The 27,583-nt window shown below is 39.7% G+C and overlaps 1 protein-coding gene across 2 annotated transcripts in view; it reads left to right on the forward strand.

Moving 5' to 3' along the window:
• PEPD (peptidase D) overlaps positions 1-27,583 on the forward strand; it is a 131,534-nt gene that overhangs the window by 95,770 nt on the left and 8,181 nt on the right. For both annotated transcript variants that reach the window (XM_051629547.1, XM_051629548.1), the window contains exons 13-14: positions 15,601-15,785; positions 26,702-26,893. In XM_051629547.1, coding sequence (XP_051485507.1) covers positions 15,601-15,785; positions 26,702-26,893 — 377 coding nt within the window. The remainder of the gene's footprint in view (positions 1-15,600; positions 15,786-26,701; positions 26,894-27,583) is intronic.

A 27,583-nucleotide genomic window follows, 5' to 3' on the forward strand; every position in this document is an offset into this window, starting at 1 on the left:
AAGCTTTAGAAAGCACTGGCTATTTGGTACTGTATTGTATGCCTGTGAATTGTGGGCAAGCTAATTCATCAAGTGTACATTTTCGTAGTTGAAAACAACTGCCTAGCTTGATGAAAAATTTCTTTTTCTCCAGTTCTGCTTTCGGGGCAGCAAATAAATGCTTTTAGAGTTAACTGCTGCTGTGATTTTGAGTACTTCACTGGTGAAGGTACTTGAGCATTTCTCAGTATTAGTAATAGAACAACTTGAGAAAAATGTACTTAATGCAGAAAGCACACTTATCTTTTAAATTTACCATATTCATTTTCAGTCATTGGGCCCTGAGTGCTTGGGCTTTCCAGATTGCCAGTCGGAACATACGTCATTTTCCTGCTATACAGGCTGGCAGCAGCACTGTTCATTTGGGCAGCTTGGAAGGGAGCAATAGCAATTGAAGCTTATCTGCCAAATGGAACTAGATATTTTGCCATTTTAATAGGAGTGTGCATTCTCCATCATCTGCTGTTTCTCCCTCAAAGGATCTTGTCCCTGTTCTTCTTCATGGCTTGCTTTGCATTTCAGTGCCACCTTTAATTTCATGTAATGTTTTTGGCAGTGCTTCACACTAATAAGTTGCAGGCTATCTTCATAACTGCAGAGCTATTATGATACTGTACTCAAGATGGTGTAGAGAATTCCTCGGTTTACTTAACACTTTATTTACAGTGTCAGAAAACAAGGACATACTAAGTTATGTATTTCTGAAAAGTAGCTGCAAGGATCCTCTACTAGCCTTGGAGAAATAATTCTTGAAGTCTGGCAGAAGATGGGACTGAACTTTCTGGTCTCACTGTGCTTTAGTAGTCTTGCCTGTTTAGACACAAATGTGTTTAAGCAGTCTGAGACAAGTAATCATGAATGTTCTGACTGCAGAAGGCAGGTTAAACGCATATTCTGTGGACTGGTTCATTGGTTTGGTTCATTTGGCACCTCTGTGTAGTGAAATACAGCCTGGACCTTTCACCCTCTGTTGAATTACAGATCTGGGTAGAGGCCTGCAATGTGTAAAAATTCTCACCATCTGGAATAGTCTGCTTCTTAGGTCCCTGTGGATGTACCCTAGTTCTTTTGCAGCTTTTAACCCACCTGTCCACTGATGCAGAAAATCTGACAATGGTATATTTTCCTCGACCTCTCAAAAGCACACCAAAGGCTAAAGACTCTTTACTACTGAAATTGGTGTGAAACACTTAAAATGAGAAATTGGCAAAAAAGTACTTACAATGTCCAAAATTAATTTACAGCGTTCTAAAGACAGTTCAAACTGAAACGATGAGTTGGATTAGAGAGACATCCTCTTCTATACAGAGAAAACTTTAAATAATTTTTAAAACTAGATAGTATTCAAATAGATATTTAGTTATTTTGTTTCTAGTTACACACCTTTTCTTACTAAAGTGACCATAGAAGATCAGACATTTCTGTAAAAGGCTCTCATAAATCTTTTTGAAGAAATTTATCTGCTTTGTACCTCCCACCAAATTCCTAGAAAATGTTTTGGCTAGCTATTTTTATTGAACACTGAGTGAATTATGGAGCCCTTGTTCATTTTCCTGTTATTTTTGTTCGTCTTCATGTCCCAGGGTTCCTAAGATCAAAGACAGTCAAGTGACTTGGCTCACATGGCAGTGACCATTCATGGGGCAGGCTGTGCAGAAAGGGTGTCCACAGCTGAGTCAGCAACTGTGGGAAATGGTATTGCTCTCCAGCTGCAGAACTGGGGCCTTGTGGCAAAGGGTCACAGAGGACATCTAGTTGTTGTCTTCAGAAGGTTAATGATTCCTGGAGTCTTTCTCATGGCAAGATAGGGAGCGCGTATTTAAGAAGAGTCACTAACCAAATACTGGGTAACATAGTGGTGTTTGTGGAAGGACACACATTTGCTAGCAACCTTAAGCATTTTACATAGTTGTGTGTAGTTCAGAGATTTGCATATAGTTTTCAGTTTGGCTCTCATATGAACCCAGTTGACTCTCAAATGAAGTTACTTTCTGAGAGATTAGTATGCTTTCTTACACATTTTGTGTACACTATATGCAAACAGTTGTCATAATTCTAAAAATGCTCCAAAACACTGTATTTTATTGTAGGAAAGCATTCATCTGACTACATCCTGTGCATGGTCCAAACATGCAAGCAGCTCAAATCACTTACATGAGTCTCCCTACTTTCCAACTGAAAGAACAGAATTCCCTCTATGAGCCAAATAATATATTCTGAAAATTAAGAAATGCTCTCTGTGGGACCGTAGCCCAAGTTCAGTGCAGTTGTCATAACTGCTGCCACAAACCAAATCTGTTTAAAATAAAAGGGAAGGAAGATATATTCAGTCTTGCATAAGCAGCAATTTTGAAACTACTGAACATGGATCTCATATGAAGGCAGCAATGTTCGCTGTTGAAGCAAGAGTCAAAAAAGCATGCTTGTGTGGCAGTGGGATAATTGTCTCTTTCCTACAAGTCAGGCTCATGAGCCAAAATGTCAGAGCAGAATGTTGCATTTCTACTTGGGGAATATTCTTAATGCATCAAGTCCATCTGAATTAGATTTTACTCTTCCATAGAATGAAAACACAGGAGCAGACTTCAAAATTCCACTGTGTAAACCAAAACACAGTAAGTGGAGACAACCAAGAGTTTTCACCTCCAAGGATGATTGGAATTAAAATCTTCTTATAGATAAAACCATAGTTTCTCCCCCTACTATATTTATGCAGTGCATATAACGGGAAGAGCCTAACTAATGAGCAGTTGTTCAGTAATTTATTTTAGCCTTTTGTTCCATGCATGGCCCAGAGCTGTTTATTGCCTACTCTTCAAAACCTGCTATGAATCTAGAATTATTAATGTCCTCACCAGTTTTTCTCAGAGTGCTGATCACAAGGGCTCACAAGTGCTTGGGAAGCAGTGAGTTTGCTTGCACTTCATCTTAGTGATGGGGAAGTGTGCAGCAGTTCCCCTTTTGCAAGCAGTGGCAGCCAGGCTGGAGAAGCTAGTGTAAAAGCTATTGACTCATTTGGAATTCCAAGACTGAAATTCATCAGACTTGAGGTATTTTTTTAAGGGAGTTGAACATTGCTCTTGCTCAAACCCCTGCTGGTTTTGACCTCTGTTACAGCTGCAAGTGCTCAGCCTTTCTGCAAATCAGAGTTGGGGCTTCCTGTGAATTTGCATCTTGTGGTTGGTAGGAAGCTTTGATTGGTCTGATGGAAGTTTGTCCAGTGGGCTGAGGTACTTCTGAAGCTCTCCTCCATGTGAATTCTCCCATCTGTAGTTATGCACAAATGCATGTTGCAGTATTGCTTGCATCAGGTCTTCTGTCTTTTAGCCAGCTGCCTAAGTACAAAACGTAGCACTGGGTCTGTTCCTCTGGTGAGTGTCACTGAAAATCTCCAAAAGGTTTTAAAAGTTTTACTGTAGGACTCAAAAAGGCAGCATCATCCAAAAGGCTTTGCTCCTATTGAAAACCCATCTAAAGCAGTAGATAGTCATACAACTGAAGGACTGGTCTGTAACACGTCAGTACCGAGGGTCCAAGCAAAGGTCACACAGCATCAGTTGGTATTCCCTAACTCTGAAGTCCTTGATGATGTAACCATAAAAATACTGCTTTTAGTGTAGCTTGCCCTCATCCCTGTAATTGCCCAGGCTTAAAAAAGCAAACTTTGGTGGAAAAAAATACTGTGTAGCACAGCATCAGTTGGCATAAGGCTTTATAGTGTAATGGTTAATGGCAGAGTGTGAGGGCTCAGCTCTTAACATCTGTAGTACCCCCAGTGGACAACTGTCATGGTAGCATTTAAAAGCCTGAACTGCAAGGGTAGATTAGACCTTTTTGTGACCAAGTTTGACATGTCTCTTGATAGTGGAAAGATCTGAAGAACTTGAAAAGGCACACGTGCATTGCTTCCAAATCTTATCTCAATCCATTCTGTATTCCAGTCAAATAAATTGGATGCAATATCAATGTAGTAACTTTATTAACCATTGTTAGTCATAAGTTACATCTGGAAGAGCAGTATTTTTTCCCCTTTGACATTAATATAAATCTGTTTGCAGAAATGTGTAAAATAATTTCTTTTGCTGAGGGTTACTCTCTGAAACTTCTAGAAAACAAGTTGTTGAAGAAACATGATCTAGCTTTGAAGTTAGCCCTACTCTGGGCCAGGGTTTGGACCACATACCCTCCTGGTGTCCCTCCTAACCTGCACTACTCCATGACTCTTAAGTATGTTCTGAAATGTGCAAATGAAAATGTCAGTGATGAAGGAGAGATGTTGATTGGAGTCAATGCCTGTGTGCTCAGCTCTAATTCTTAACACGGGAGGTAGTATTTTGCAAGCCAGCAGATAGTGATTTGCTTCAGTATCTCTGCATGAAGCACACTCATACTTAACCCAGCTTTGAGAATCACTTTTTTTCTCACATGGGTGCTTTGTTGTCTGCAATACACACAAGTCCAGTAGTCTTTGGGAAGTTACTGTGGAACAGCTTTTTTTTTAGTTCTTTAGCAAATGTCTGCATTTATATCATGTCCAGCCTCTCATGTGATTTATACTGTTTATTATTTTAATTACTATCTTGAACATTTAGAGAACATTGATAATTAGAGTTCTATAATTTAATTCCTAGTTGATAAGGACAGCATGGTTTCTATATCTAAAAGGTTTCTATATACTGTTTCTACTTATAGAGATACTAACTTTCCTCAAATACATTCATTCAGCTTCTGTGTTGAAAAGAAATAAAAAGGAAGTATGTTTATGTCAAAGCTTTGCAATTAAAGTTATTTTGGATTAATTAACCAGATCATGAACAGAGTTTTTAAGCTAAATATTGGAGCAGTCACCTCATCCGTTGCAATTGCACACTGAGACTTCTCAATATTCTTCCCTGTCTTCTCTGTAAAGTAATGGAAAGTCACAGCAGAAGGGGAAGGAAGGGAGCTTGTTCTGCTTAGCATTCCTGGTACTACTGCAAAACTTGTGTATGTTTAAAAAAACAATCAGGAAAAGCTTTTTACTATATCTTGAGTTATGCATGTTAGTATGTGAGGGGAGAGGGAGAAAGAATTAAAGCACCTTAGTCCATAAGGTCTATTGTCCTAAATTCCAGGTTTTTAAAAAAAGATCTCTTTGTCTAGCAAACTGCTCCCAAGGAACAGTTGAGTAAGGGCAGGTTTGGCAGTCACTCAATTCCGTATCTTTACAGTTACATGATTTAAAAAGCTTGTCCATCCAAAGTCCCCACGGAACCGAAATTGCATTTGGACATTAGCTCCGCAGCTGGGGAATATTTGCTGATTAATGTTTGCTTGTTTCAGTAAAATGAAAAATAAAAAATAGTTCCAAATTGCACAGAAGTTGTTCTTCATCAAGTGTTTATCTGCAGTGAGAAAGCTTTCCTCTTTGGGATGCTGTCCTTACTATAGGATCTCCCTATAGAATTTGTATCTCTGCATTTGTTCAGGTTGGAGCTCATGCTCACAGGTATATGCATATCCCCAAGCCCCCTATTTTACTATTAAAGAGAGCGAGTACCATGTTGCCTCTGGCTTTCAGGCTTTGTTTTTCTGATAAATGCTGTTGAGGAATGTCTTGAAAGAATCTCTGTCGCAGGACTAACATCTCTGATAATGAAAGATGGGGGTTTCTCCATATTAGTGCTGGAAGATTTCTTGTCTGTTTATAGATTTCCCAGAACTCAATTTTCACATAAAGACATCAGGTCTTTAAGCTCTTAAATCCTTTCTTCCAGGATCAAAGATCAGCCATTAAGTTTTCATTGATGCGAGGATTGCCATATAAGCTTTGAGCAAGAAAGTACAATCAAGTACACTTCAAAACCATTCAAGACAAAGTTCAGTCAAAAAATTTCAGGCAAAGAAGTAAATCCACATCCAAAGCAAATAAAACATCCTTTTATTAATCACGTAGCTTTCAGCTCATCCTTAGACCATACCAGGATTGGGTCTTCTTTTGCTGTAGATGCTGAATAAATGCAAAGAAGTAAGTAGCTCCCAAAAGACAAAGGTGTTTGAGGTAAGGACGCCAGGAGGACAAGGTTTGAACAAAAAGCCAGTGAGCACAGACTAGCAACTGTCTGACTTTGGACTACAGAAAGTTCTCTGTAACTGATGGTTTCCCCTTGGTGACAGAGGACCAAAGAAAACCTTGTGTATTTGTAGGTGCAGGATGCTAAACAAAGTTAATCTGATCTTTATTTTCCAGTGTTTTCCACCTCCCTGTTTGCCTTTTGCTAAAGGGTTGAAGTAGTAAAGCTCGTAGAAGGATGAATGGTCTGTATTTTTTGTACAGCAGAATGTGAACTTTGGATGGTGCACAGTCCTGAAAACATTTTGGCTTCTAAATATTGGGGCAGAGTTCTTTCAGTGAGACTGTCAGGAGGAGGCAGGTTCACTGAACAATCACTGGTTTCATAAGTAACCTGTTTTATACAGCGGAAAATGCGGTGATTGGACTTCACAGTAGCAGGATGGTTCTCTGTTGTATGGTCTAGTAACATATCTCTAACTAAAAAAGAGTAGTGGAGAATTTAGCTCAGGTAGGATAGTACTAAGACCAAGGATTAAAATAAATAAAATAATTTAAAAACTGTTTAGTTGGAAGCTAATAGCTGGGGTATTTGACATAGCAGATCATATTACTGGCAGTTGTTTCTGTTATTGAGCAGAGTTGTGCTTAGGAACATACGCAAATTCAAAATTTGCAGCTTCACAGATGACTACTTCTTTTTGTCCGTGACAGTTCTGTAACTTCTTTAGAATTCAGATTTATTAGGTTTTGCTATTATTTTGAATACTGCTCTGGAGTAATTGTTACTCTATGCAACCAGGATTAAAATTCATTATACCTAAAGAAAATAATTGTAAATGTTATTAATATTTATTTCTTCCAAGTTAAGTACAAGGTTCTCATTCACATACAGTGGGTGTGTTTGGCACGCAAGTCAATTGAGTTTTATGTACTCTAGAGTTGTACTTAGAAGAACACCATGTGGGCACGTTTGTCTTTTGTGCTGTATAAAAACAGTAGCTAATTTTGATGAATTTTTAGAAATAAATTAAACTATAAGCTGGACCTTTTAACAATAGCACAACAGGGAAGGGTCTGGGAGCACAATCTATTTTACAGCTTGTAAAATTTTGAAATGTCCGTATGAATTATTCCCATCAGATTGTCATATTTTAGTGCTGCTGATCATTATTAATCTGCTGTAATATCTGAAGCAAAACAATTACTCTCAGAAATAAAATATTAAAGACAGAAGTTGAAGATTCTCACCAGTTCCTCTGAAGAACAAATGCTTTCAGGGCATGTTGTAACCAGTACTTGATACTCACAAATCCTGCTGAATCACACTGCCATAGTATATTTCCCCCCCTTGCAGTTAAGAATATGTTACTGTGTTAAAGATAGATTAGAAAGTAAATCTTGTCAATGTATGTTTTAAAAAGCTATGTGTGAGTCTGCTCTCTTTCTTCTCTACTGAATGGAGCTGGCTGTATTTTTCTTGCTAGCGTAAATGTTCATAAATAAGTTTCCCTTTGAATACTAACTCTCTAAGATTGACCCAGCGAAGATAGTCAAGCTTTCAGTGCTAAGTTAATTCAATTTTTGTCAGTATAAATGGCTAAAACATCAGCCACCACTTAGGAAATAAAAGCTGAAGGAACTAAAGGATTCACAGATAATACTGACAATCAGATTGCAACCCTTGATTAGTTCAAGATATTATTAAATAAAAATGGTGTCATTGATTACTGGAGCTCTCATTGTTGGATGTAAAACCTAACCTTGCCCAGAATAGCAGTAGCCTACAGCAAGAGGTAAAAGGAAAAAGCAGCATTTTCTGTCAAATTCAGCAGATCCCCCAGTCCCTCTGTGCAAGCAGCAATCTGTTGAAATGCAAGATTTCAGACTGTGAGTCTCACTGCAAACCTTCTGGGAGCTGCTCTTCCCCGCCTGTGACTAACGCGCAGGAGCTGACCCATGCATACAGTGACCACTGCAACCTTGGGGAGACTAAAATAGCACTGAGTTATTTCCAAGTGTATAAAACCGGGCACTTTAAAACACTTGGGGCTTTCTGCCCTGAAGTCCCCCTTGTCTCTGAACAGCCCTTCTGGAGACAGTGTCTGCAGGAGCTGCCCTGGTGCAGGGCAAACCTGCAGCTTTCCATCCCAACTGCACACGTGATTTTTTTGTCCCGCTTCTTTCAGTGATTCTTCAAAGGTGCTACTTGTACAAAGCAAATACATTTTAGAAATCTGTATAGATTTAGAGCCTAAATTGGCTTGCAGGTTTTTTAGCCTTTCTCTGGGTTTTGGTTTAAGGCTATTTTTTTTTTTTTAATGTTTTTTTACTAATTGTAACAGGTTGCAATGTTGTAACATTATGCAATTCTCACAGTGGCTTTGGGTGGAATAAGCTGCTTTTACATGGTCTGATGTGCGCTGATTTTCTCGCAGTTCAGTATTCAGGAAATGCACTCGTTACACATTGTAATTTGAGTTGAAGTACAAAGTTCATGAGTCCTTCGATCTTGACACTGCATCAGCTGTAGCTGTCAGAGTGCAAACCTGCAAGACATAGATTGTGCTGTTTGCCCTGAATCTTATCTAAACAGAGTCGTCTAAGCTTCAAAGATTGGTAAGTTTCCACACTGCAGTCCCTCCCTCCAAGCACTTCCCTCCTTCCCCCAGTCTTTTTTGTCTTCAACATACACCTATTTGGAAGGAATGTGCACTGTGGATTCATAGAGTCTGCCAGTGCTGCTCAGTCCCAGTGCTGTGTCTTTCCAGACATGGAAAAAAAAAAAATAAAAATCCCTCTTCTTGCTCCACATCTGCATCCATTCAAATTGCTTTTCTTAAGGTTTCAGCATGGCAGGCTGTTGACTTGATGTTGCGCCTGATATGTTATGATCATCATGTGCAGAGTTTGTAATGGGGAGGGTAAGTTTACCACTTAAACCTTCCATCATACCAGTGCAAAAGAAACATCTTGGGACAACCAAACAGCATAATGCTATTGAAGTAGAGGTCCAAATTTCAGAGGCAATGGAAAGTCACTTTGGTTTCCCATTGGTAACTGGTGCTCCAGGCAGGTGCATCTTACCGGGGAATTGAGGGATGGTTTTTGAAGGAGTCTTTCTTGGTTTGGAGCTGTGGCACTGAGAGTCATGGCACAGAGCAGGCTGAAGGCTAGCAAACCCTGCAGTCAGTACTGCAGGTTGACACAGCAGCGAAATCAATATAGTTCTCATCACCTTTTTATGATGGGAAAGTTAACAGGCTTTTCTCATCATAAGGCAGCCAGTTGCAGCCATGCCACCCCTGTAAAATACAGCCTAAAATTGCATCCCTGACTTAGGCATCCTTACAGCCATCTAATGTTGAGTGTGAGGGACTCAGAAGTAGTTATCTAGGCAGGAAATGAAGCTTTGAACAGCTTCACTGCTGCCCAAACATTGCCAGTGTTTGAATACAGTATTTTGCTTTCTCACTCTCTGATTCCTCACCCCATTGCCTTACCTCGTGCTGCAAGAAACCAACCTCAAAAACTGAGCAACTACGGAGTATTTCATCTAATGGACCAAAAGGAAAGCATAAAAATCAGAAATACAATTTTTGACCCAAGTGAAGAGGAAAGAAATGATTTGGTTTAATATTTAAATGATGTTTTGCGTTGTTTTTCAAGCTGGGTTTGATTGGAATTTTTGAGGACCTATTGTTTTATATCTGATATGGTCGCAGCATGCTGGCAGATTTTAATCTGTTCCAGTGAATTGCTGGCTGGACAGGGATTGCTTGTTATGTCTGCATTTCAGTGGCACTGCCAGGGGACATTGGGCTTTTTGCCCTTATCTGTGTACACTCAGAAATTTAGTGTAATTTAACCTTAGCACAGTTTGGGGAGAAGTTTCTACAATCTTGCCATGTTGGGGTTTTGTTGGGGTTTTTTGCGTTTTTTTTTTTAACCAAGATTGTGACATCAGTGCTGGCAAAAAGAACCCCACCCTACAACAACTAAAAAGCCCTGCTAAATCATTTGTGGTTTAATCATTGTCACAGTACAACCACAAAGTACCCTAAGTAGCGGCCAAAAAAATCCTGTTAGGCCTTTTTAGAGCACTTTCTGACCAAAGTGGCTAAATACCATGCAGTAATTCTAAATTACTTTTGTGTGCTGTTTCTACTTTATGTTCTCGAATAGCTTCTAATAAAACATCAGAAAATAATCACTGGAATGAAAATACCACCAAGTTAACAGCAACTGAGGAACAGTTTATCATGGGATGTGTTAGAACAAACAACTCATCTTTGTAGTTCTACTGTTTGAAAAGTTATGGTATGTTCACTAAAAGATAGGGATGGTTTTGATTTCTGGTTTCCCAATAACCTTTTTTTTTTTTTTTTTTTTGGGGGGGTACAAAAATCCTCCCTATCAGTAGTGTGATCAAAGAGGTCATAGATTATTCCAGAGATCCTTCTATGATGTTTTCGAGTCCCTAAACCATGGTGTTTTGTCCGAAATTTGGTAGAGAGGGAATATTTTCAAGGAGGTAAAACAATATAAATTTTATCTTTTTCTTTTCTGTCATGGTAGTAGCTAAGAATATCAGATATCAGTATCAGGTTGATGGGAATATATTTTTAAAAACTTATTTTAGTTAACTTTAATGTAGTAAGTTTGCCATTTTTAAACACAGTACCTGACATCTGCAAACCTTTGCTCCACTCTTTATGTGGTATCTGAAAACTAATAGTTTCTGTAGTTAAATGTTGTTTAATCCATGATCTGTGACATTTCATTATCGGACATACCCATTGTCTGGTCAATGCTGTGTTGTTCATTCACTCTGTCTCTCAAGGCATCTCAAATGCTTTGGTTTCTGTGAAAGGTGGTTTTTGTCCTGGCCTCTTGCCCAAGCACATGCTGCATGGCAGGTAGTGAATCACAACCTAATGAGCCTTGGTAACTGAGCTTTCCTGGGGAGCCAGTCGCTGCTTCAGTGACCTGTATTACACAGTATCTCATCTGGCAGAGAATTAAGAATGGAGCAGACACATCATCAGCAGATTTTCCTGAGTTCAGACTCATTTTGGTACAAGCTGTCAAAGTCCAAGGACCCTCCAGTCTAGCTTTCTAAACCTCATCTGTCAGTGGACTATAATTGGTTTATAAATTGGCTTAAAGATAATAGTGCTTTTTTTACACAAAAAGCATGTCTGCGACTATGATAAACTTCACTAAAGCTTAAAACTAATAGTCCTGAATAAGATCTGAGTAAAATATTCTGGTGGATGATTGGTGGTGGGAGGTCAGTGCAGGCTGGTGCTGCAAAACAGCCAGCTGTTGCAGTAACTCACAACTGATGTTAGAGCTTCTTGTGTGGAAGTTGTTTTTTTGTGGGTTTTAGTTGTTTTTTGACTGCTTTTTCTCACTATACCAATGTTAATATGGTGTTTGAGTTCTGCTGCACCACCTTGGGGCAGGTGACAGCTCTCTACCAGACCACTGTTAATCCAAAATACTGAAGTGTCTGAACATCAGGTAACCTCTGTGAATTAAAGAGTCTTTGTACAAAATGTTGCTCATTCAACATTGTTTAGTTAGTGGGTTTTTGTTCACACCTGTAAGTGCTGTCATGTTGGGTAGATTGATCCCTGGCTGCCTGCACAGAGGCTTAGTTACTATAATTTTCTTTGTTTTAACATGCTATAGTTATCCACATATAGATATGTGCACAGACATCTGAAAACAATGTAGGTATCTCTGTGCTTTAACACAGGGATCCACATATCCTCACTGCAAGTCCTTCTGGCATGTTCAGGTTGTTGAATTGCACAAAAAAAACCTATTTTCATGGCTTTCTTGGTTAAATTAGCTGGGATGTTTAATTTTTCCTCCCTTCTCAGCTTTTTGCAATTAGTGGAAGTTCAGTATATACAAAGGAAAATTAGATTAGCAGAATCTGAAGACATATGCTCTTCCAAATATACTTACTAGTTAAGTTAAATGACAGTTGAGTGCAGACATCCCAGCCAATTTGAGACAGCTGGGTTTGCATAGGCCATTGTATTATAAAGATTCCAACTGACAGATAAACTTAGTGCAATTTAAGGTTTAAAATAAATTTGAAAAGTTGTATATTTCTGTTTACTGCATATTGAATGTGTCCAACATGTGTCCAACATATATTTTATGTATAAAATGGGCTTGAGATCTTTCTTGAATTAGGATGGCTTCCTTTCTTCACTAGATTGTGTTCTGTACTTTTAATTGCCTTGTTACTGTAAAGTAGTTCTTAACAAAGTTAATGTTTTTAAGATTATAAGGGTACTAAAAACGTTTGAAGATTTGCATTAAGATCATCATGTTTTCTCAAATTCTTTGGTTTAAAAAAGGGAGCAAAACCTGTTTGTGCCTTATTTTTAAAGTTTATTCTTAGTGTGATGACAATCAGCTCACATCAGACAAGACAAGGATATCACCATTTTTTAAATGAAGACCAGTAAGGTCACTTCACTTAGTTAACTGTGTCTGGTCAGCTCAAAAATATTCTCATAAACTAGTAATAGTCTGTGTATGTATGACTATTACACAATGCTTGTAGGTTAAGTGGCTCAGAGGGGGTGGCCTAATAGTGCAAAATACCACCACACTGTAGTAGAATAAAACGTGGAGCCAGACAATAGAATGGGAAATTCAATCTATCTATAAACAGGTTTTTTGGGTTTTATTGTTGGTTGTTTGTTTTTTTTTTTGAAGGCTGTCTGAAAACCTATTTGCTTGCAAAACAAGATTCCTACTGTTTAGCAGAATTTCTCCAGCAGTAGCTTGATTTCCCTCTAGCCAGAGCTGTCCCAGCACTACCTGCAGCTCCTGCAGCATCCGTGAGAGAGCTGGAGCACTTCCCATCTCTAGCAAAACTGATGCTACTCGCTTGATGATAAAAAGTGGTCTGGAGTGGATTGGTTGGGCTCTATCTGAAGCACTGCCCTTGTTCCAAGAGAGAGCCCAAAGCTGCAGATTTTTCCATCCAGCCTTGTTATTTATTTTGCAGTGGAGCTTTTTGTTGTCCTCTGTCTCTAATTAAATAGATAAGATGAATAAAAACCAAACCAGGTGGAGAACAGAGAGCTCTGAGAAGGAGGAGGACGGGGGAAACAGTCTTTTTCAATGAGAAAAGAAGAAAATATAGAGGCGAGGGCTGAAGGGCCTCTAATGGATTTGCTCAGTGTGCAGAAATACTCAGGATTTACAGCCACAGCAATCTTTTCAGTTAGGGCAGTAGAGTAATTCATTTGCTCTGTTAAACTTCTGCAGACAAATGGTTACATTTTTGGTGGTTTTATTTCTGTTCAGTTTAATCTTTATATCTCTTGTTAGTTGTATCCCATCCTTAGTCTTACAAAGGTTGCTGTATCTCTTTAAGTGGAGGCTGTGGGTTTGGACTGAGATGAATGGCACCAGCACAGCTTTAGAGAGAAGCTGTACTGCAAACACCAGGGCACCTCATCTTCAGTTCTCTCAGGCACCTCATCTTAAGCCGATTCAGAGCATCTGGGATTTGGTTGTGCTTTGTCTTACAGCCATGCAGTCCTGACCTTAGCTTATATCAAGAGAGGATGAGGCTTCAAATACTTGACCAGGGTCAGACCTTGCATGTGGCTTTGCAGTCATGGGGATTAAAATAGACGACTTGTAATAATACTCAGCTAAGAAATCATGGGAGAGATCACAAAAGAACATTTAGTGTCCCCAGAAAGAATATTAAAGACTTTTAGAGCAGTTAGAGTTGACTGCAAAGTGCAAAAGCTGAACCCGGGAGTTACAGAAATTCTGTACAACTACAAAATTAACAGGAAAGCAACTGTGATTCAGTAATACTTCCAGTTTTATATCCATTATATCAATGCCGTAGATTGCAGTTATTTCAATTTATCATGGAATAGATTTGAGTCTATTGTGAGATAGCAGCAAAATACAGATTAATCTAGAGAATTGAAAATTGGAATGCAATTCATATTCAAAAAGATAAAACCTTGTAAAATTTAATTACGTTGAACACAGTTGTCAAAGAACAGTGGGTTATAGATGTATTCTTACTGACAGAAAAATCTGAATTCCTTTTAAAAGGAGGGAAAACACAAAAATAGCACATTCTGAACAGGAAGACTGCACACATCTTGTGAGTGAGGATCCCTCACTTTGGCACTATTGGCTTTTGTGAGGAAAGAGCAACCAAGAGTTTGTCCAGCATGTTGTGCTGCACACCTCTGTCTTGTGGTCTTACTTGGCCAAAGAAGATGCTTCCTTAGCTGCATGCATGCATGTAACAGGTTTGACCTCTGAGTACCTGACTGGGGAAAAGGAGGCTGCCTGCTACTGACTCAGATGCTCAGCTGATTCCCAGTCAGTGCTGATGGGAGCATAAAGGTGCATTGGTATCTGTGTGGATGGAGTGCAAGACAGAGCAGACACTTGCTCTTCAATTTGTTTCTGACCTTTACATCAGAGCCATATAAGAGAACTGAATTTTATTTAAGCACTCCCACAGGATGATTTTATTTCAGCCTTTGAAGCCTTAGTATTTTCAGCAGAGTGCTAGTGTAATTATGATACGACATTCATGTTCATAAGATCCTAGAGCTGCACGTTTAACTAGATTAAGGCAAATAGAACTTGATGGGGTTTTGGCCTTAAAAATTGCTTGTTTTTTATTTGTTTAATCATGCCAAAATTGAACAAGGAAAATATTCTTCTACTGTACCTTAGCCCTAGTTGTCTTGACTCTGCAACTGCTCTGTTGATGATGACTCAAAGCCATGGAGAACTAATTAAGACAGTACTGTGTTACTAACAAAAGAGCTGCTTTCTTCCTCCCTCCTCCCCCCAGCAGTTTGTCAAACAAAATTGTATCCTATACCAAAATAATAGAAATCTAATGGATCCTGGCACTGTCTCTAGTCAACCAACAGTATTTTGTAATGCTGTTTTAGTTCGTGTATTAGAGGACTTGTGTTTTACACAGCCCGTTAACACAAGGGAATCATTAATTTCTGGAGAGTGTCTTTGCCAGAAAGATGTGGGCTTTAAATCTTCTGTGTACGTAGAAAAGTACTGTCCATCTCAGATGTTCTAAATGGGTATGACCATTATTGAAAATTATAGGGTAGTAATATTTTACACTCTGCGTTTTAAATAACTGCACTTTACAGTTGACATTCTTTTAGAAAACTCATTGATACATTTGCATCTGCTTAGACATGCTTAGATGCAGTATCTCAACATTTTTTCTTGTGGATCTGGATTATAAGGTGCTGCTGTTGCTCTTGTTTGTAGTTTTCTGTGCTTTGCATGCCTGTAAAGATAATTTGAGCTTGTTAAAAATATTTTTGTGCTAATGTAGTTGCTCTTTCCACCTTTGTTTTTTGTATGAGCTAAGGACACATGTTGTATCTACTTTTTGAAAGTAATCTTTAGAAACTTTTAGCAATAGTTAACTCAGCTGCTTGTTTCTGCTCTCTAAGGGGTCGCCTGGCCTGATATGCACCGTCTGGCTGACAGAGTCCATCTGGAGGAGTTGACTAAAATTGGCATTCTGAAAGGCAATGTAGATGACATGGTGAAGGTTCATCTGGGTGCTATATTTATGCCACATGGACTTGGACATCTACTTGGAATTGATGTGCATGACGTTGGAGGCTACCCAGAGGTTAGTGTTAGTCCATTCTCCACTGCCTTGCAGGTTAACCCCCCTTAATTCAATCAGCATTTATGCATGATTAGCCGATTGCATCTTCTCAGAGGTGGAGCAGATGTGCGTTTAAGGGAATCTATTAGTTCATTAAACCAGAAATTGCTCATGGGGAGAAGTCAACTGATGCTGCCCTTCAGGTAGTCTTCAGCTGTTCAATTTCTAAATACATTGTTCCTCCATGAGTCACTGCTGTAACATAAATCACTCAAGCATACGTTATGCTGTGGCAGGGAGCATCTCAGTCTGTCTGAGACCCATAGTGAGATTCCAGATGTGAGACAGCTGTGGGAGCCCACTGCTGCCGCTGGGCTAGTAAAGACCAATGGCTGTGTCCTATGGAAACAACCTGCCTCATATTCCTGTCCTTAACTTTGATCTCCAGTGTCAACATTGGCACCAATCTAAAAGTGTTATTGTGGAATGAGAATGGAAAGAAGAAATCCATCAAGACTTCCAGTCTTTGTGAATGTGAAAGTATAACCTCTTGTATTAGGAGTTTCTGCAGAAAACCTTTTTCCTTGAATTAGCATGGTGGTTCATGACTGTGGTCTGAAAGCAGAATGAGTAGAAATCTATAATCAGTGAATACTAAATGATGCAATGATACTAAAAGGGAGTTGAATTTAAGGTTTGAATAAAGAAAGGAAGTTGTCAGCAGCTTCAGAAAGATTTCAGAAAGATTTTCGTTGTGTTACATTTGGGTTATTTGAGGCTGTTAAGAGTTTTCAGTAATACAATATTGAAATAGATAATTTGCCTTCTCTCTTATGTAAGATATTCTTTTATAAGAACCTGAAAAAGAAACTTAAGAACTTTTTAGGTAAGGCTTAAGCATACTTTGAAAATTGCTCATATTGGGTGAACAGACTATGTAACAGCTGCTATTGCTGAGTTCACTTTTGCAGGCAGGGAAGGAGCAGTATCTAATATTCGAGCATACTCATGTTCACAATATAATTATTGTTGAAACACAATACTGTGATGACAATGGCACAAAAATGGCATCAACTAATAAACATACGTATGTATAAAATGAAACAAAAATCAAAAGCAACCCTATTCTGTTTTTAAGGTTTCTTCACAAGCTAAGGCAGAAAGGATGGAGGTTTGCCCCTCTCTCTCTCCCAAGTGCATTCTCACTGTGTACGAATAGGGGCATTCAGGGATGTGATTACATGGACTAAAAAATCTAGGACCCTAGTGTTGGATGCCTTTGCTTAGATTGTTTTGCTTGTGTTGTGACTAACCTTTTAGAATTTGGTGGGCTTACATAAAGATGTTGAAGACTTGGTAGGGTAAAACTAAATTTTAGGAACAAATGAGAAGAATTGTGAGAGTGAAAAGCACCATGCTTGGTTTTTGCCGAGAAACTGTATACTTTGATGTTTAGAGCAAGTACCTTAATTTCAAGGAAGATTTTTAGAACTGATTTGGGGGAATATAGAACAACAGTCCCCATATACCTTCCATCTCTCAGTGGGTTTCAGGAGTGTGGCATATAAGCTACAGAATCCGTTCTAAAAACTAATTTTTAATTACACATGAAGAAATTTGTAACTATTAATTATCCTGTATATTTTCTTAATTTAAGGGTCATTTTTCTGAAAGCAAACTGATCTATCCACAGTTACGAATGAGCAACATCTTACAGATAAAAACTGATACAGGGATTGTATTGTCAAATGAGTGAGGCTCTCCACTTTCATACTTAATGTGTGTAAAAATACCGAAGCTCTGTGCACATAGAGAATTTTATACCTGCATATATTAAAATGATTTGTTTGTGCAGACATACAACTGCATTTTTACATTAAGAATGTTTGCAGAGCTAATTTACTTTCAGAATCTAATCCTAAATAAATGCCTTGAATATTGGGGAAGTATATATGTAAGCTCACAAAGAGCTGAACTCCTGTATTTGTATGTATGTGTGTCAATAGCTTAGTTTGAACAAAAATTAATTGGGTGCTGCAGAAGAGCAGCCCCTTTAAACTCTTTCTGCAGCATTAATTCCACCTCTGTTAGCCCTGCAGATTTCTCTGTCCCAAAGCATGAGGGTTTTTATGGGTCATTTGACTAAGTTGAGGTACCTGAGTGTCGGAGCACCTGATGGTGAAAAAACCCACATCAAAAGTCTGTTGATGGGGTGAACTTCATTAGGCTTCTCTGGGCTTGAAGCTCTAACAGGAGGTACAATCCCTGCCTGCGGCAGGAGGCACCATGGGGCTGTGGGGCCAGGGGAGCACTGGAAGGCTTTGGGGGATGTGTTTTTTCCCAGATAAATCTCAATGTGAGCAGTTGGGCTTCTCTCATCTGAGTGTGATATGTCTCTGTATTAAATGTGAGAAGGCTTTTTATCTAAGCCTCATTGTTTAATGAGAAAACACATTTTGAAGACATTTAGTATGCTGTGGAGTGATTTTTGGTGCATTTTAAATTATTACCAGCTAGCAAGATTTTCACAAGGAATTTCAGAAAACCATTTTTGTGTTTCTTGTACACTGAGCCCATGCCTGTAGTATCATGTTCTTTTTTTCTAGCTGGTTAAGAAGCAAGTTATTTGCTTTTGGCTGAGGAAATTTCTGGGAGTATTACAAAGGATTTTTTAAAAATAAAAACTTTCCAACTGGATATTACTCCATTATTTTTCCTCAAGTGTAAACAGTTACATTTGGAATAATACAATAAGCTTTAATTTCCTAATTTTTATCCATCACAAAGTTGTGTGTGTTCCAAAAAAACTATTTCCAGACATTGTTAGTTTAGATTAGTTATTCATTAGTAGCCAAAGATTTCTTTTTTCAAAATTGGCAATAATAAGTTTTCATCTTTTCCAGTAAGCTGCTTTCACATGCAGCATTGAACAAGCACTTTCTTCCTCTTTGACAAGCACTGAAAAGAACTTGCACATTTTCTGCAGAAGATACTCAGGATATTAGAAAAATCATAGCATTTCCCTTCCTTTTTCTTTTTTTTTTGCCAAGGTAAAGAATACTTGGCTTTGGCCAGCAATAAGTGTGGCTTAGCCATGATGTTTAGGGCAAGATTTTTAAAAGACTGTAACCACCAGTATTTCCCATTGAAGTACGTAACTAAATGTCTTGATTTCCAGAAGTACTCAGCAGGCAGGAGCTCCTTCGGGAGTCAGGTCTCCTGCAGCGTGCTGTGACGTTCCTCATGGGGAAACCAAGCGTCAAACACGTCTTTGAAAATCTGTCTGCTTCTTTTAAGGGTCTAGCTACAACTTGAGCACTTCTGAAAACTCAGCCCCAGTGGTACTAATCACTTCAGAAAATCTGGCCCTTAGTCAGACAGAGCTAGCTTCAAAGGGTGAAAACTCCACTGGGCTTAGCTTCAGCTGTAAAATTTAATCATGGAGATGGTTTTCCCACAGTCTTTCATTTGTTTCTGGTAAGTTCGATATGGGATATAAATGAGGGTTTGTGCCTGTTGCAATGGAGAAAATGTGGTAGGTGATCCCAAATTTCCAGACCCTGAGGTAGAAAGGGCTGAAGTTTTCATTTAAATTTGGGTTCTGTGTCTCTAGATGTTTGAGTTGATTCAATTTCATGTTATATTAATTGACTGTAAGGCTCTAAAGAATGCTAAGTACATTTGATGACTTTCTATAATAATAAGCCAGTTAATTTAAGTTAGGTTAATAACTTATGTGATTTTAACATCTTGTGAATTAAGTGTTTCATTTTATTTTGTCTTTCAAAATTGTAAGATTTACTTTAGTTTAAAGTTTTAATTCAATTAGCTTCTCATTAAATCTAATCCTTTCATTGCTATTCTGCATCAGCAAATTCAGGTTAGAGGTTTGTTTTGATCCTTGAGTTATCCATGTCCTTCCATTACTGTACATGCTTGGGGAACATCTCTGCTGCTCAGAGGGGTGTACAAGCTGCATCTGGCTCTGACAGAAAGCTTGCTTCCAGATCCCAGGTGACTGTCCAGGGATTTAGGTCACCAAACCTACTAGAGAATACAAGAATAATCTTGTTCACTTTCTTGTTCTGGCAAAAATTATTTTCCTTACATATCCATACTTTATGCTGAAGCAGATTTCATTTTTTTTGTGGTTAGCATTGCAAATGATGCATTCATTTTTTTTCCTTTAAGAAGCAGAGGATGAGGTGAATTTACCAAGAAGCCTAAAGCTGTTAAGTAGAGCCCCTGTGATGCAAATTGCTTCACTTGGCCATAGCCTTGCAAAGCCTTGTGCGTACGCAGGTCCTGCAAACGTGAAACAACCTGTATGGCAGGCACTTGTATGAGCAAAGTGTAAAAGGGCCTTTCACCAGTTTTAGCTCTAGGTTTTTTTCTTGTAAATTATTGTACACCTTGAGAAAAGATTAGAAGAAAAAAAACTTGCTGCTTCTACCTCACAGGGTCCCCTTGAGTCACTCTATTTTTGATTCTTTGTATTCCTGCATAATAGAGCTGGATGGTTGTGGGGGCCGTTAAGGAGGCAGAGTGCAGGCAAGGAACAAATTGGTGAAAACTTTGAATTCTACAGCATTTCCATGCAGAGCAGCACTGAAATCCATAGTGCTTATTGTTACCTGTTGGGTCGAACACCAACCAGGACAGTTTCCTGCAGCGGAAGATTTCCTGTGGGATTTTAAACCCTTACCGGAGTTAGGTTAATAGATCTTCTTAGTCTGCTGTGGCATCTTACATAGGCTCAGAAAAGTTGTGATTGGTTCCCAGCAGCTTTTCACTGTGAGGACAGATGCTGGGATTTGGGTGTTTGTGGGAGCTCAGGGCTTGAGCAGAGGCAGAAGAGGAGAAAAGGCTCAGGTGCTGTGTCAGTGCCGTGCCGTGGTCAGACCATTTCCTGTCATACCCCACAGGGTTTCCCTCCTTCTCTGAGGAAGAAAGTGTCATACACTTGTGGAGTTTTTTGTTGCTTGGTTTGGGTTTCATTAGTTCTGGTTAATTTATTTGAAGGAGTTACTTGGTTATTATTGTTTTACTTGATGAAATTTGTTGCAAAAGACTTTGTTTGCTAAGAGAATTTTTATCTGAATATTGATTGTCCAGATCTTTCTGAAATTTTAGCAGAGACTGACAGCTTGTGTGTTTTTGAACAATTCATTCTAGGCATAGGAGAAAAAACAAAATAGTACAGTTCTGATTTCAATTATTTATAAAAATAAGATATGAAGAGTATCACAGGTATGCTGCAGGGGTTTTGCTATGCAATTTCCACTAATACCAGTATCAAAAGATCACAAAAGAAGAGGCCCTTTCGTTAAGTGCCATTGCCTGTGTATGCTTTCTGTGTGCCAGAAAAAAACCTGTCTGTTAGATTTTAGACTGTGCTTGTCATTGGTCTCATTTTAAAAACTCTGTTGCTGGTAGCTCTTGCAATTCTTTATCTCATGTCTTAGAAATTTTCCATCTAAATATTCTCCTCATCTTCCATGTTTATGTTTCAACTTGGTGATTTTTGCTACGTGCTATTTCTTTTTTTTCCCCACTATTGGGTTTTAAGGAAAAGAAAAAACTACACTTGGTATGTTTTGTTTCCATTATGATAGCAATGGAGTTTGGTGACATCTGAGGATCAGGATGGAAAAAAGACATCAGAAGTTATGCTGAGGATCACACTGTAGCAATGGCTTGAAATTCAGCTCTGTCTGACTCAGAGCAGGCAGTGATGCCTCCAAAACATGGTGGGCAATTCTTCATTTTCTGTAATAACAGGAAGGTTATTAGGTAGATTAAACCTGATAGCACAGTTAATAGCTAGGAGAAGATAATGATGTTTCAAATAAAAATAGCCAGTTAAACATTGTGTGCTCACCATTGCCCCAATATTAACTTTGAGCTATGTCCCAAAAGCTCCAGCTAGTAGATTCTCCTACAGAAGCAGAAGCTTTGATTTGCAAATGCCACAAGTGTTATGTGATGCTTGGGGCACGTTCTCCTGTAACCTGCTGCTGATTTAAAAGGTAGTTCTTTCAGGTGACTATAAGCTGCGCAGGCTGCTGGAAAAAGTGGGGTAGATTGAATCAACTAATGTTAATTAGTAACAGTAAGAGAAGCAGGGCTTAGAGGGAAGGGACCAGGATTCAAATGAAATGGAATTTAAGACATATTTTATTAGCTGCATAGGACTCTGTTCTTTTCACAATAAATGAGCTAATTAGAAATTGGGTATGCTCAGTGGGAGAACAGGGAAGAGTGAAAGAGCTGAGATTTCACTTCAGTGTTGATTTTGTATAATCTAAATATAATGTTAGTATTCCAACTAATTTAAATAATTGATTTGCACTTAGCTTGGTAAAATGGGTAGGACTTTATTGGATGTGGTCCAACTGGGACAGTCTTATTTGTCAGGCTTAACAAAGTTCTGTGATGATGTAGCTGGAAAAAAAGTACCAGAACTCAGTTTGTGTCACTACGTGAGTGTTTTACCGTGGTTCAGTATTTGCCGTTACAAGTTATGAGTAGCTTTGGTGATCTCAGCTGTGGCCATGTTTTCCTGCCATTGCTGGCTTGAAGAAGCATCTGGGTCATGCTAAGTGTTGCAGCCCTGATTTAGGAGGGTGGGTGTCCTTGCATCTCTGCACTTCTGCATCCCTAGCTAGTGTAACTGCCCTGTGGGCAATGATCAGCAGGCAGAGACATCACCTGTCGTTTTCTTCTGTCCTGATCTAAAGATGGACCCAAGATCAGGCTCACCCAAGTGGGCCTGGAGATATTTCTGCTTCTGATCACTTTGCTTGGTAGCTGGCATCTGTGGGACAAGATTCAGCATGATACACATTGCAGTTCTTCCATGGAAAAAGCAACATATATCCCTGTTAACCATTGAGCTGCTGAGGAACCAGCAGTAATTCATCCTTATACTGAGGTATTCTGGGGTTATTGCAACTTGTTGTCTTCCACATCCACTTTTCTGGGAGACAGACGTTTGCGTACTTCATAAATCCCACTTATTCCAAAAATAGATCTATATTTTATAATACTGCACACTTAATTTGAACTTTTATTTTGCTTACATAGTAATGAAATCAGTTTACATAATAATCCTCTTGTTCCCTTGACAGTCCTTATTGCCTAGACATGCTTTTTTTTGTTACCTTACGTGAACTGTTAATTGGAATCTGATGTTCTTGGCAGGAGTACAGTCACAAATGACAGTGTCATACATCTGTGCTTACTGAGGGGGGAGTGTCTCCATTTTAAAATGTGAGCAAAACCTCCAGATAAAATCACTCTTAGAAAACAATTTTGTATATAATCTGTTCTTGTAATATACAGGAAAATAAACAGTTTTTTGAGAATTAGTTTTCTCAGAATATCACTGGGACTCTCTTTTTAGATACCTAGGTGTTAATATTTTCTAGATTATGCTCTGTGCTTTTTTGGGGCAAAGTACCAGCTTATGCTTTACAGTTATACAGCACTGAGAGAGAGGGTCCTGCTCCACGGCCAGGCCTCCAGGATATGACGGTAATAGAAACAGATACCCACATAGGTGCTGTGCCAACGTTCACATTTTTTACTCTTCATTTCATCTAACTACAAAAGAGTATCATGGTTATTGTCAAAAACAAGGCATTAGTTGTTTAGCTGCACAACATTGGGAAGTTTCCTCCTCACAAAGAAGAAAACCCATTAATGGCAGAAGATTAATACTGATGAGTGACAGTGTGAGGCTTTGTTCCCAGGAGGGTTTGAATAGGTGGAAAACAGCAATGCCCTTGTTTTAGATCTATCACCTTCTGTTTGGGGTTGGTGGTGTTTCAGTCATTAAAAAAATCTGCAGTTTAGTCTAGTTTTCATAAACAACTGAAGCAGACTGAGAGCTGAGAACTGTCAGCTCCTGGACCTGATGGCTGTGGTGGCTACCAAGATGGTCACAAGTGATCTAGAGATCCAATGTCATTTGGGATGCTGAAGCCATCATGTGATGTAATGTTTTAATCCAATGCTGTTCTCAGAAGAAGAAATTATGTCATCTCCCCCACTTGGTCACCTTCCCCATTCTGCTTGTTCCCTGACCCAGCTCAGGCTGTCCTTCAGCCTTTTCACTGAGTTGGACTGGGGCTGCCCTTCAGTTAGAGTATGCACGGCCATGTTCACGGAATAGCCAGAACCTCTGGCTAATAGAATGTCTGTCTTCATCCATTTCATCCAGCACTTGGTGAACACCTTGCTGGCCTCCGTTGCAAGAGAGCACAGTGCTTCCTTGCCATAGATCCACCCACCAGTGTCCTGCTTGCAGTCTTGGGAAAGCTGAGCAGTGTTACTCTTTCTCTGAAGGCCAATGAGAGATGGTTTTGTGAAAGGGTTGTAGCCGCTGCCATTTACACAGTTACTTCAGTGCCTGCAAAATCCAAAGATCTGGAGTTGAAACCAAGAGCTGACACGACCTACAGTTGAGATAGGATGGGGGAAATATCAAAACAAGTTTGTGAATTCCTTCTAGAGAAGTTAAAATTTTACTTTTGGGGGAGCAGGAGTACTCTGGTGCCTCAGGAGCCCGCCCTGCATTGCTGACAGCCCAAGGAGCCTGCACTGCTGAAGGAAGTTTGCAGACGTGAATCCCTGGGTCTTTCTCCTGGGTTGCAATTGTATGATTGGCTTCTTGGAAGATGTACTAAAAGCAGAATCAGACTGCAAGCAGTCCAGACAAAATGCCTACCCATTGCTTCAATGGCTGTGCAGGGGTATCTGGAGTGGGCATTGCGAGTTGATCCTTACACCTGGTGGCAAACCCCATTGATTGCAAGAAAAGGCAAAAAAACCCGAGACATTGTGGCAGGGCTGCCTTCAGAGGGTGTTTGCCATTGTTTCCCTCACTGTGCATTCATCTTTCTAGCGTCTTTCTAGCATCTGTCTTGGATTGACTTCCTCAGAAAGGGCATTTACAAGTAGAATGGAAGAGACGTGCACTTAAAAGCCAAATATGGGTTTTGTTGTAAAGCAGACGATAGATAGTTGGCGAGGCACCAAAAGGTCCAGACACCAATATAATTGTTTACAGCTCATGGAGAGATTAATCCACAAGATTGGATGCCCTCATTTCCTTTACGCATTACAATGAATGTGTGAGATGCCAAACCCCATGGGGCAGCAACAGAAAGAAAAACGGCTCCATTTCAGTGCAGTTATTGTTTCAAGTTTAGAAATATATTGATTCTCTTTGGGTTTTGATAAGAATATAAATGCAAAGTGCCTTGCTTAATATCAGATTATTCTTGTTTTCTAGCCTCAGTAAAATAAAATCATGCTTTCTTATTTTAGTGTAATATATTATATTACATGGTAATGTATCTAAAATTCAGATCAAACGTGAAAGAAAATACATTGAATACACAGTGAAAAGGGTCAGGATACACTTGCTGGCTTGTGAGAGCAAGCAGATGCTCCACAGCTCTGAAAAATGGGCAAACCTACCTGAAGATGTCCAGGCTGGTGATTTCTGTTGTAAGATGCTGTGCATTGAAACAGAAGCTCTGCAAAGAGAAAAATGCAACTCCGGTATTGCTTGGGTGACCGGTGAGAATAAGTCAAGCACTGCTGAGGGCCTGCTGCAAGCAGGATTTCTGAACTCTAAGTGGAGCTCAGGAGCAAATAGTGCTGTGGGGCAATACACACTTTGAAGAACATCTGATTGAATATGGCTGATCTGCAGGGGAGGCTCCTGCCTCCCTCCACCCCCTGACCTGGCATGGCAGGAAGGCCGGAGCACAGCAGGATGCGACGTGCAGCCAGGGCAACCCTGGGCAGGGCTTGTGTCCTGGAGAAAAGGGGGTGTTTCATCCTCCTGTTACCAGTCATACTTCTAGTGATCCTGAAAGGAGTTTGCCCCTTCTGCTGTCCAGGAAAATTACAAGATTTGGGAATGCTACCTGGAGACCAGATAACTTTGGTCTTGCAGACCTGTTAACCTCTGACTTACTGGCTGCAGTGGAAGACTTCTCCTGAGCAGAGTGTGTGCACATTTGCAAGCTAGTAGGCCTGTGGACTGTTTACTGGTCATCACAATATTTTGTTGATGAAATTTGCTACAGTTGCAAAGATTTTTAAAAAAACTAAGGGGATTTAGATATATTTATTCTGATGTTGCAATACCTGGCACATTTGGGGGAAACAAAATTAATATCCTGAACTAGTCTTTGTAGTGTTTCTAATTCCTTGACTAAGCACGTCCTCATATATCATTTTACTTTACCAGCTTTTGGGAAGAAGAGAATGTTTTGCTAGTCAGGACTTGTTTTGACTTAGTTTTTAATAATATCAGTCAGCACCATGTTGCCTGAAAGTCTGAATCTGACAAAATTTTAGTTTTAAATAGGCTGCTTTTATGAGGTCATGTGTAGACTCATTGCTCCTGAATCAAGATCATAAATGGGTAATTTTAATAACATTCAGTGAGAATAATCATTTGCATATCCTTGGAGAAATTGTTCTTTGCTGCATAGTTCAGCTATTTCAGCCATGACGTGGAAGGGTGTCCTGGTTTGAGCCAGGATGAAGCATGTCACTTAAAATATTGTACTTTGCAAGGGAGGGTAAAGGAAGAAATCGTGCAAGTTATTATTTTTGTTCTGTAGTGCAGTACTTCTCCCAAGGTAGCGAGTGACAGTACCGTGTATCCAAAGCCAGGATTTCTGTGGTGCAAAAACCAGTTTGGGTGTTGAGTTGGAAGCTGGTCCTCACTGTTTGTGAAATCTAAGTGAGGGACTGACAGGAGAGGGGTAACTGCAGCGTTGCTTCAGCCCTTTGCTTCCCGATTACTTTTCTGTGGTTTGGGTCTCTTATGAAGCAGTCAGCATGGGAGGGTCTTGATAAAAGGTCACCACGAATTGCCTTTCTGTCTGTCAGAACTGGTGTTTCTTCCACAGGGAGTGGAGCGCATTGACCTGCCAGGGCTCAGGAGCCTGCGCACTGCCCGCAGCCTGGAGCAGGGCATGGTGCTGACCATTGAGCCAGGCATCTACTTCATTGACCACCTCTTGGACCAAGCCCTCCGTGATGCTGCACAGTCCTGTTTCATCAACAATGATGTCCTGCAGCGCTTTAGAGGATTTGGTGGGGTGAGTAATTCTTAACCAGATGGTTTTCTGAAATTGGTTTTCTCTTTGTTTGCCTTTACTACGTACTTGAAAATATCTTTTGAAGTTGTAATATATTGTGCATAGGGCTGTTCCTGAAGGAGCACCTTGGGCCATTTGACAGGAAGACAAACTGGTTTGTTTTTTTGTATTATTTTTCTGTGTGGTTTAATACTTGTGATATCCTATTAGCAACAGACCTGTATTTTTCCATAGATTGAAATACCTTCTGTCAGCTTTGTACAGTGTGACTTGCGGGGTCAATGTTTTGTCTAATGTGTGAAGTGTGAAGGGTATGAAGTATGAGACTGAGATCCATATTCCAGAGTTAGCTTCCTTGACAGCAGCACAGTCTAGTCCTCTGTCCCAAGGCAGGAGATCCTGATGCTGTTTAAATCAAGGAGGCAGTAGAGGAAAACAGCAATAATTGCTCTTAGAGGATTATTACCAGAACTGTCTGAAACTTGTGAATGTAAAGGCTTCCCTGTTGTCCAAGGTGGTGGTTGATGATCTTCACGAGCAGCTGTGCTCAAGGCACTGCCCTGCAGGCCCAGGCAGCGGTGTGTGTGCAGGATGGCTGACTCAGGAGGTAGCCATGATCCCAGTGATCGTTCCCATGCAGGCAGCTACTGTGCAAGTAGAGGGGCCTTGTTTCTCCGTGCTCTCCAGGGC

This window comes from Apus apus, chromosome 11, assembly GCF_020740795.1.
Source record: "Apus apus isolate bApuApu2 chromosome 11, bApuApu2.pri.cur, whole genome shotgun sequence".
Lineage (NCBI taxonomy): Eukaryota > Metazoa > Chordata > Aves > Apodiformes > Apodidae > Apus > Apus apus.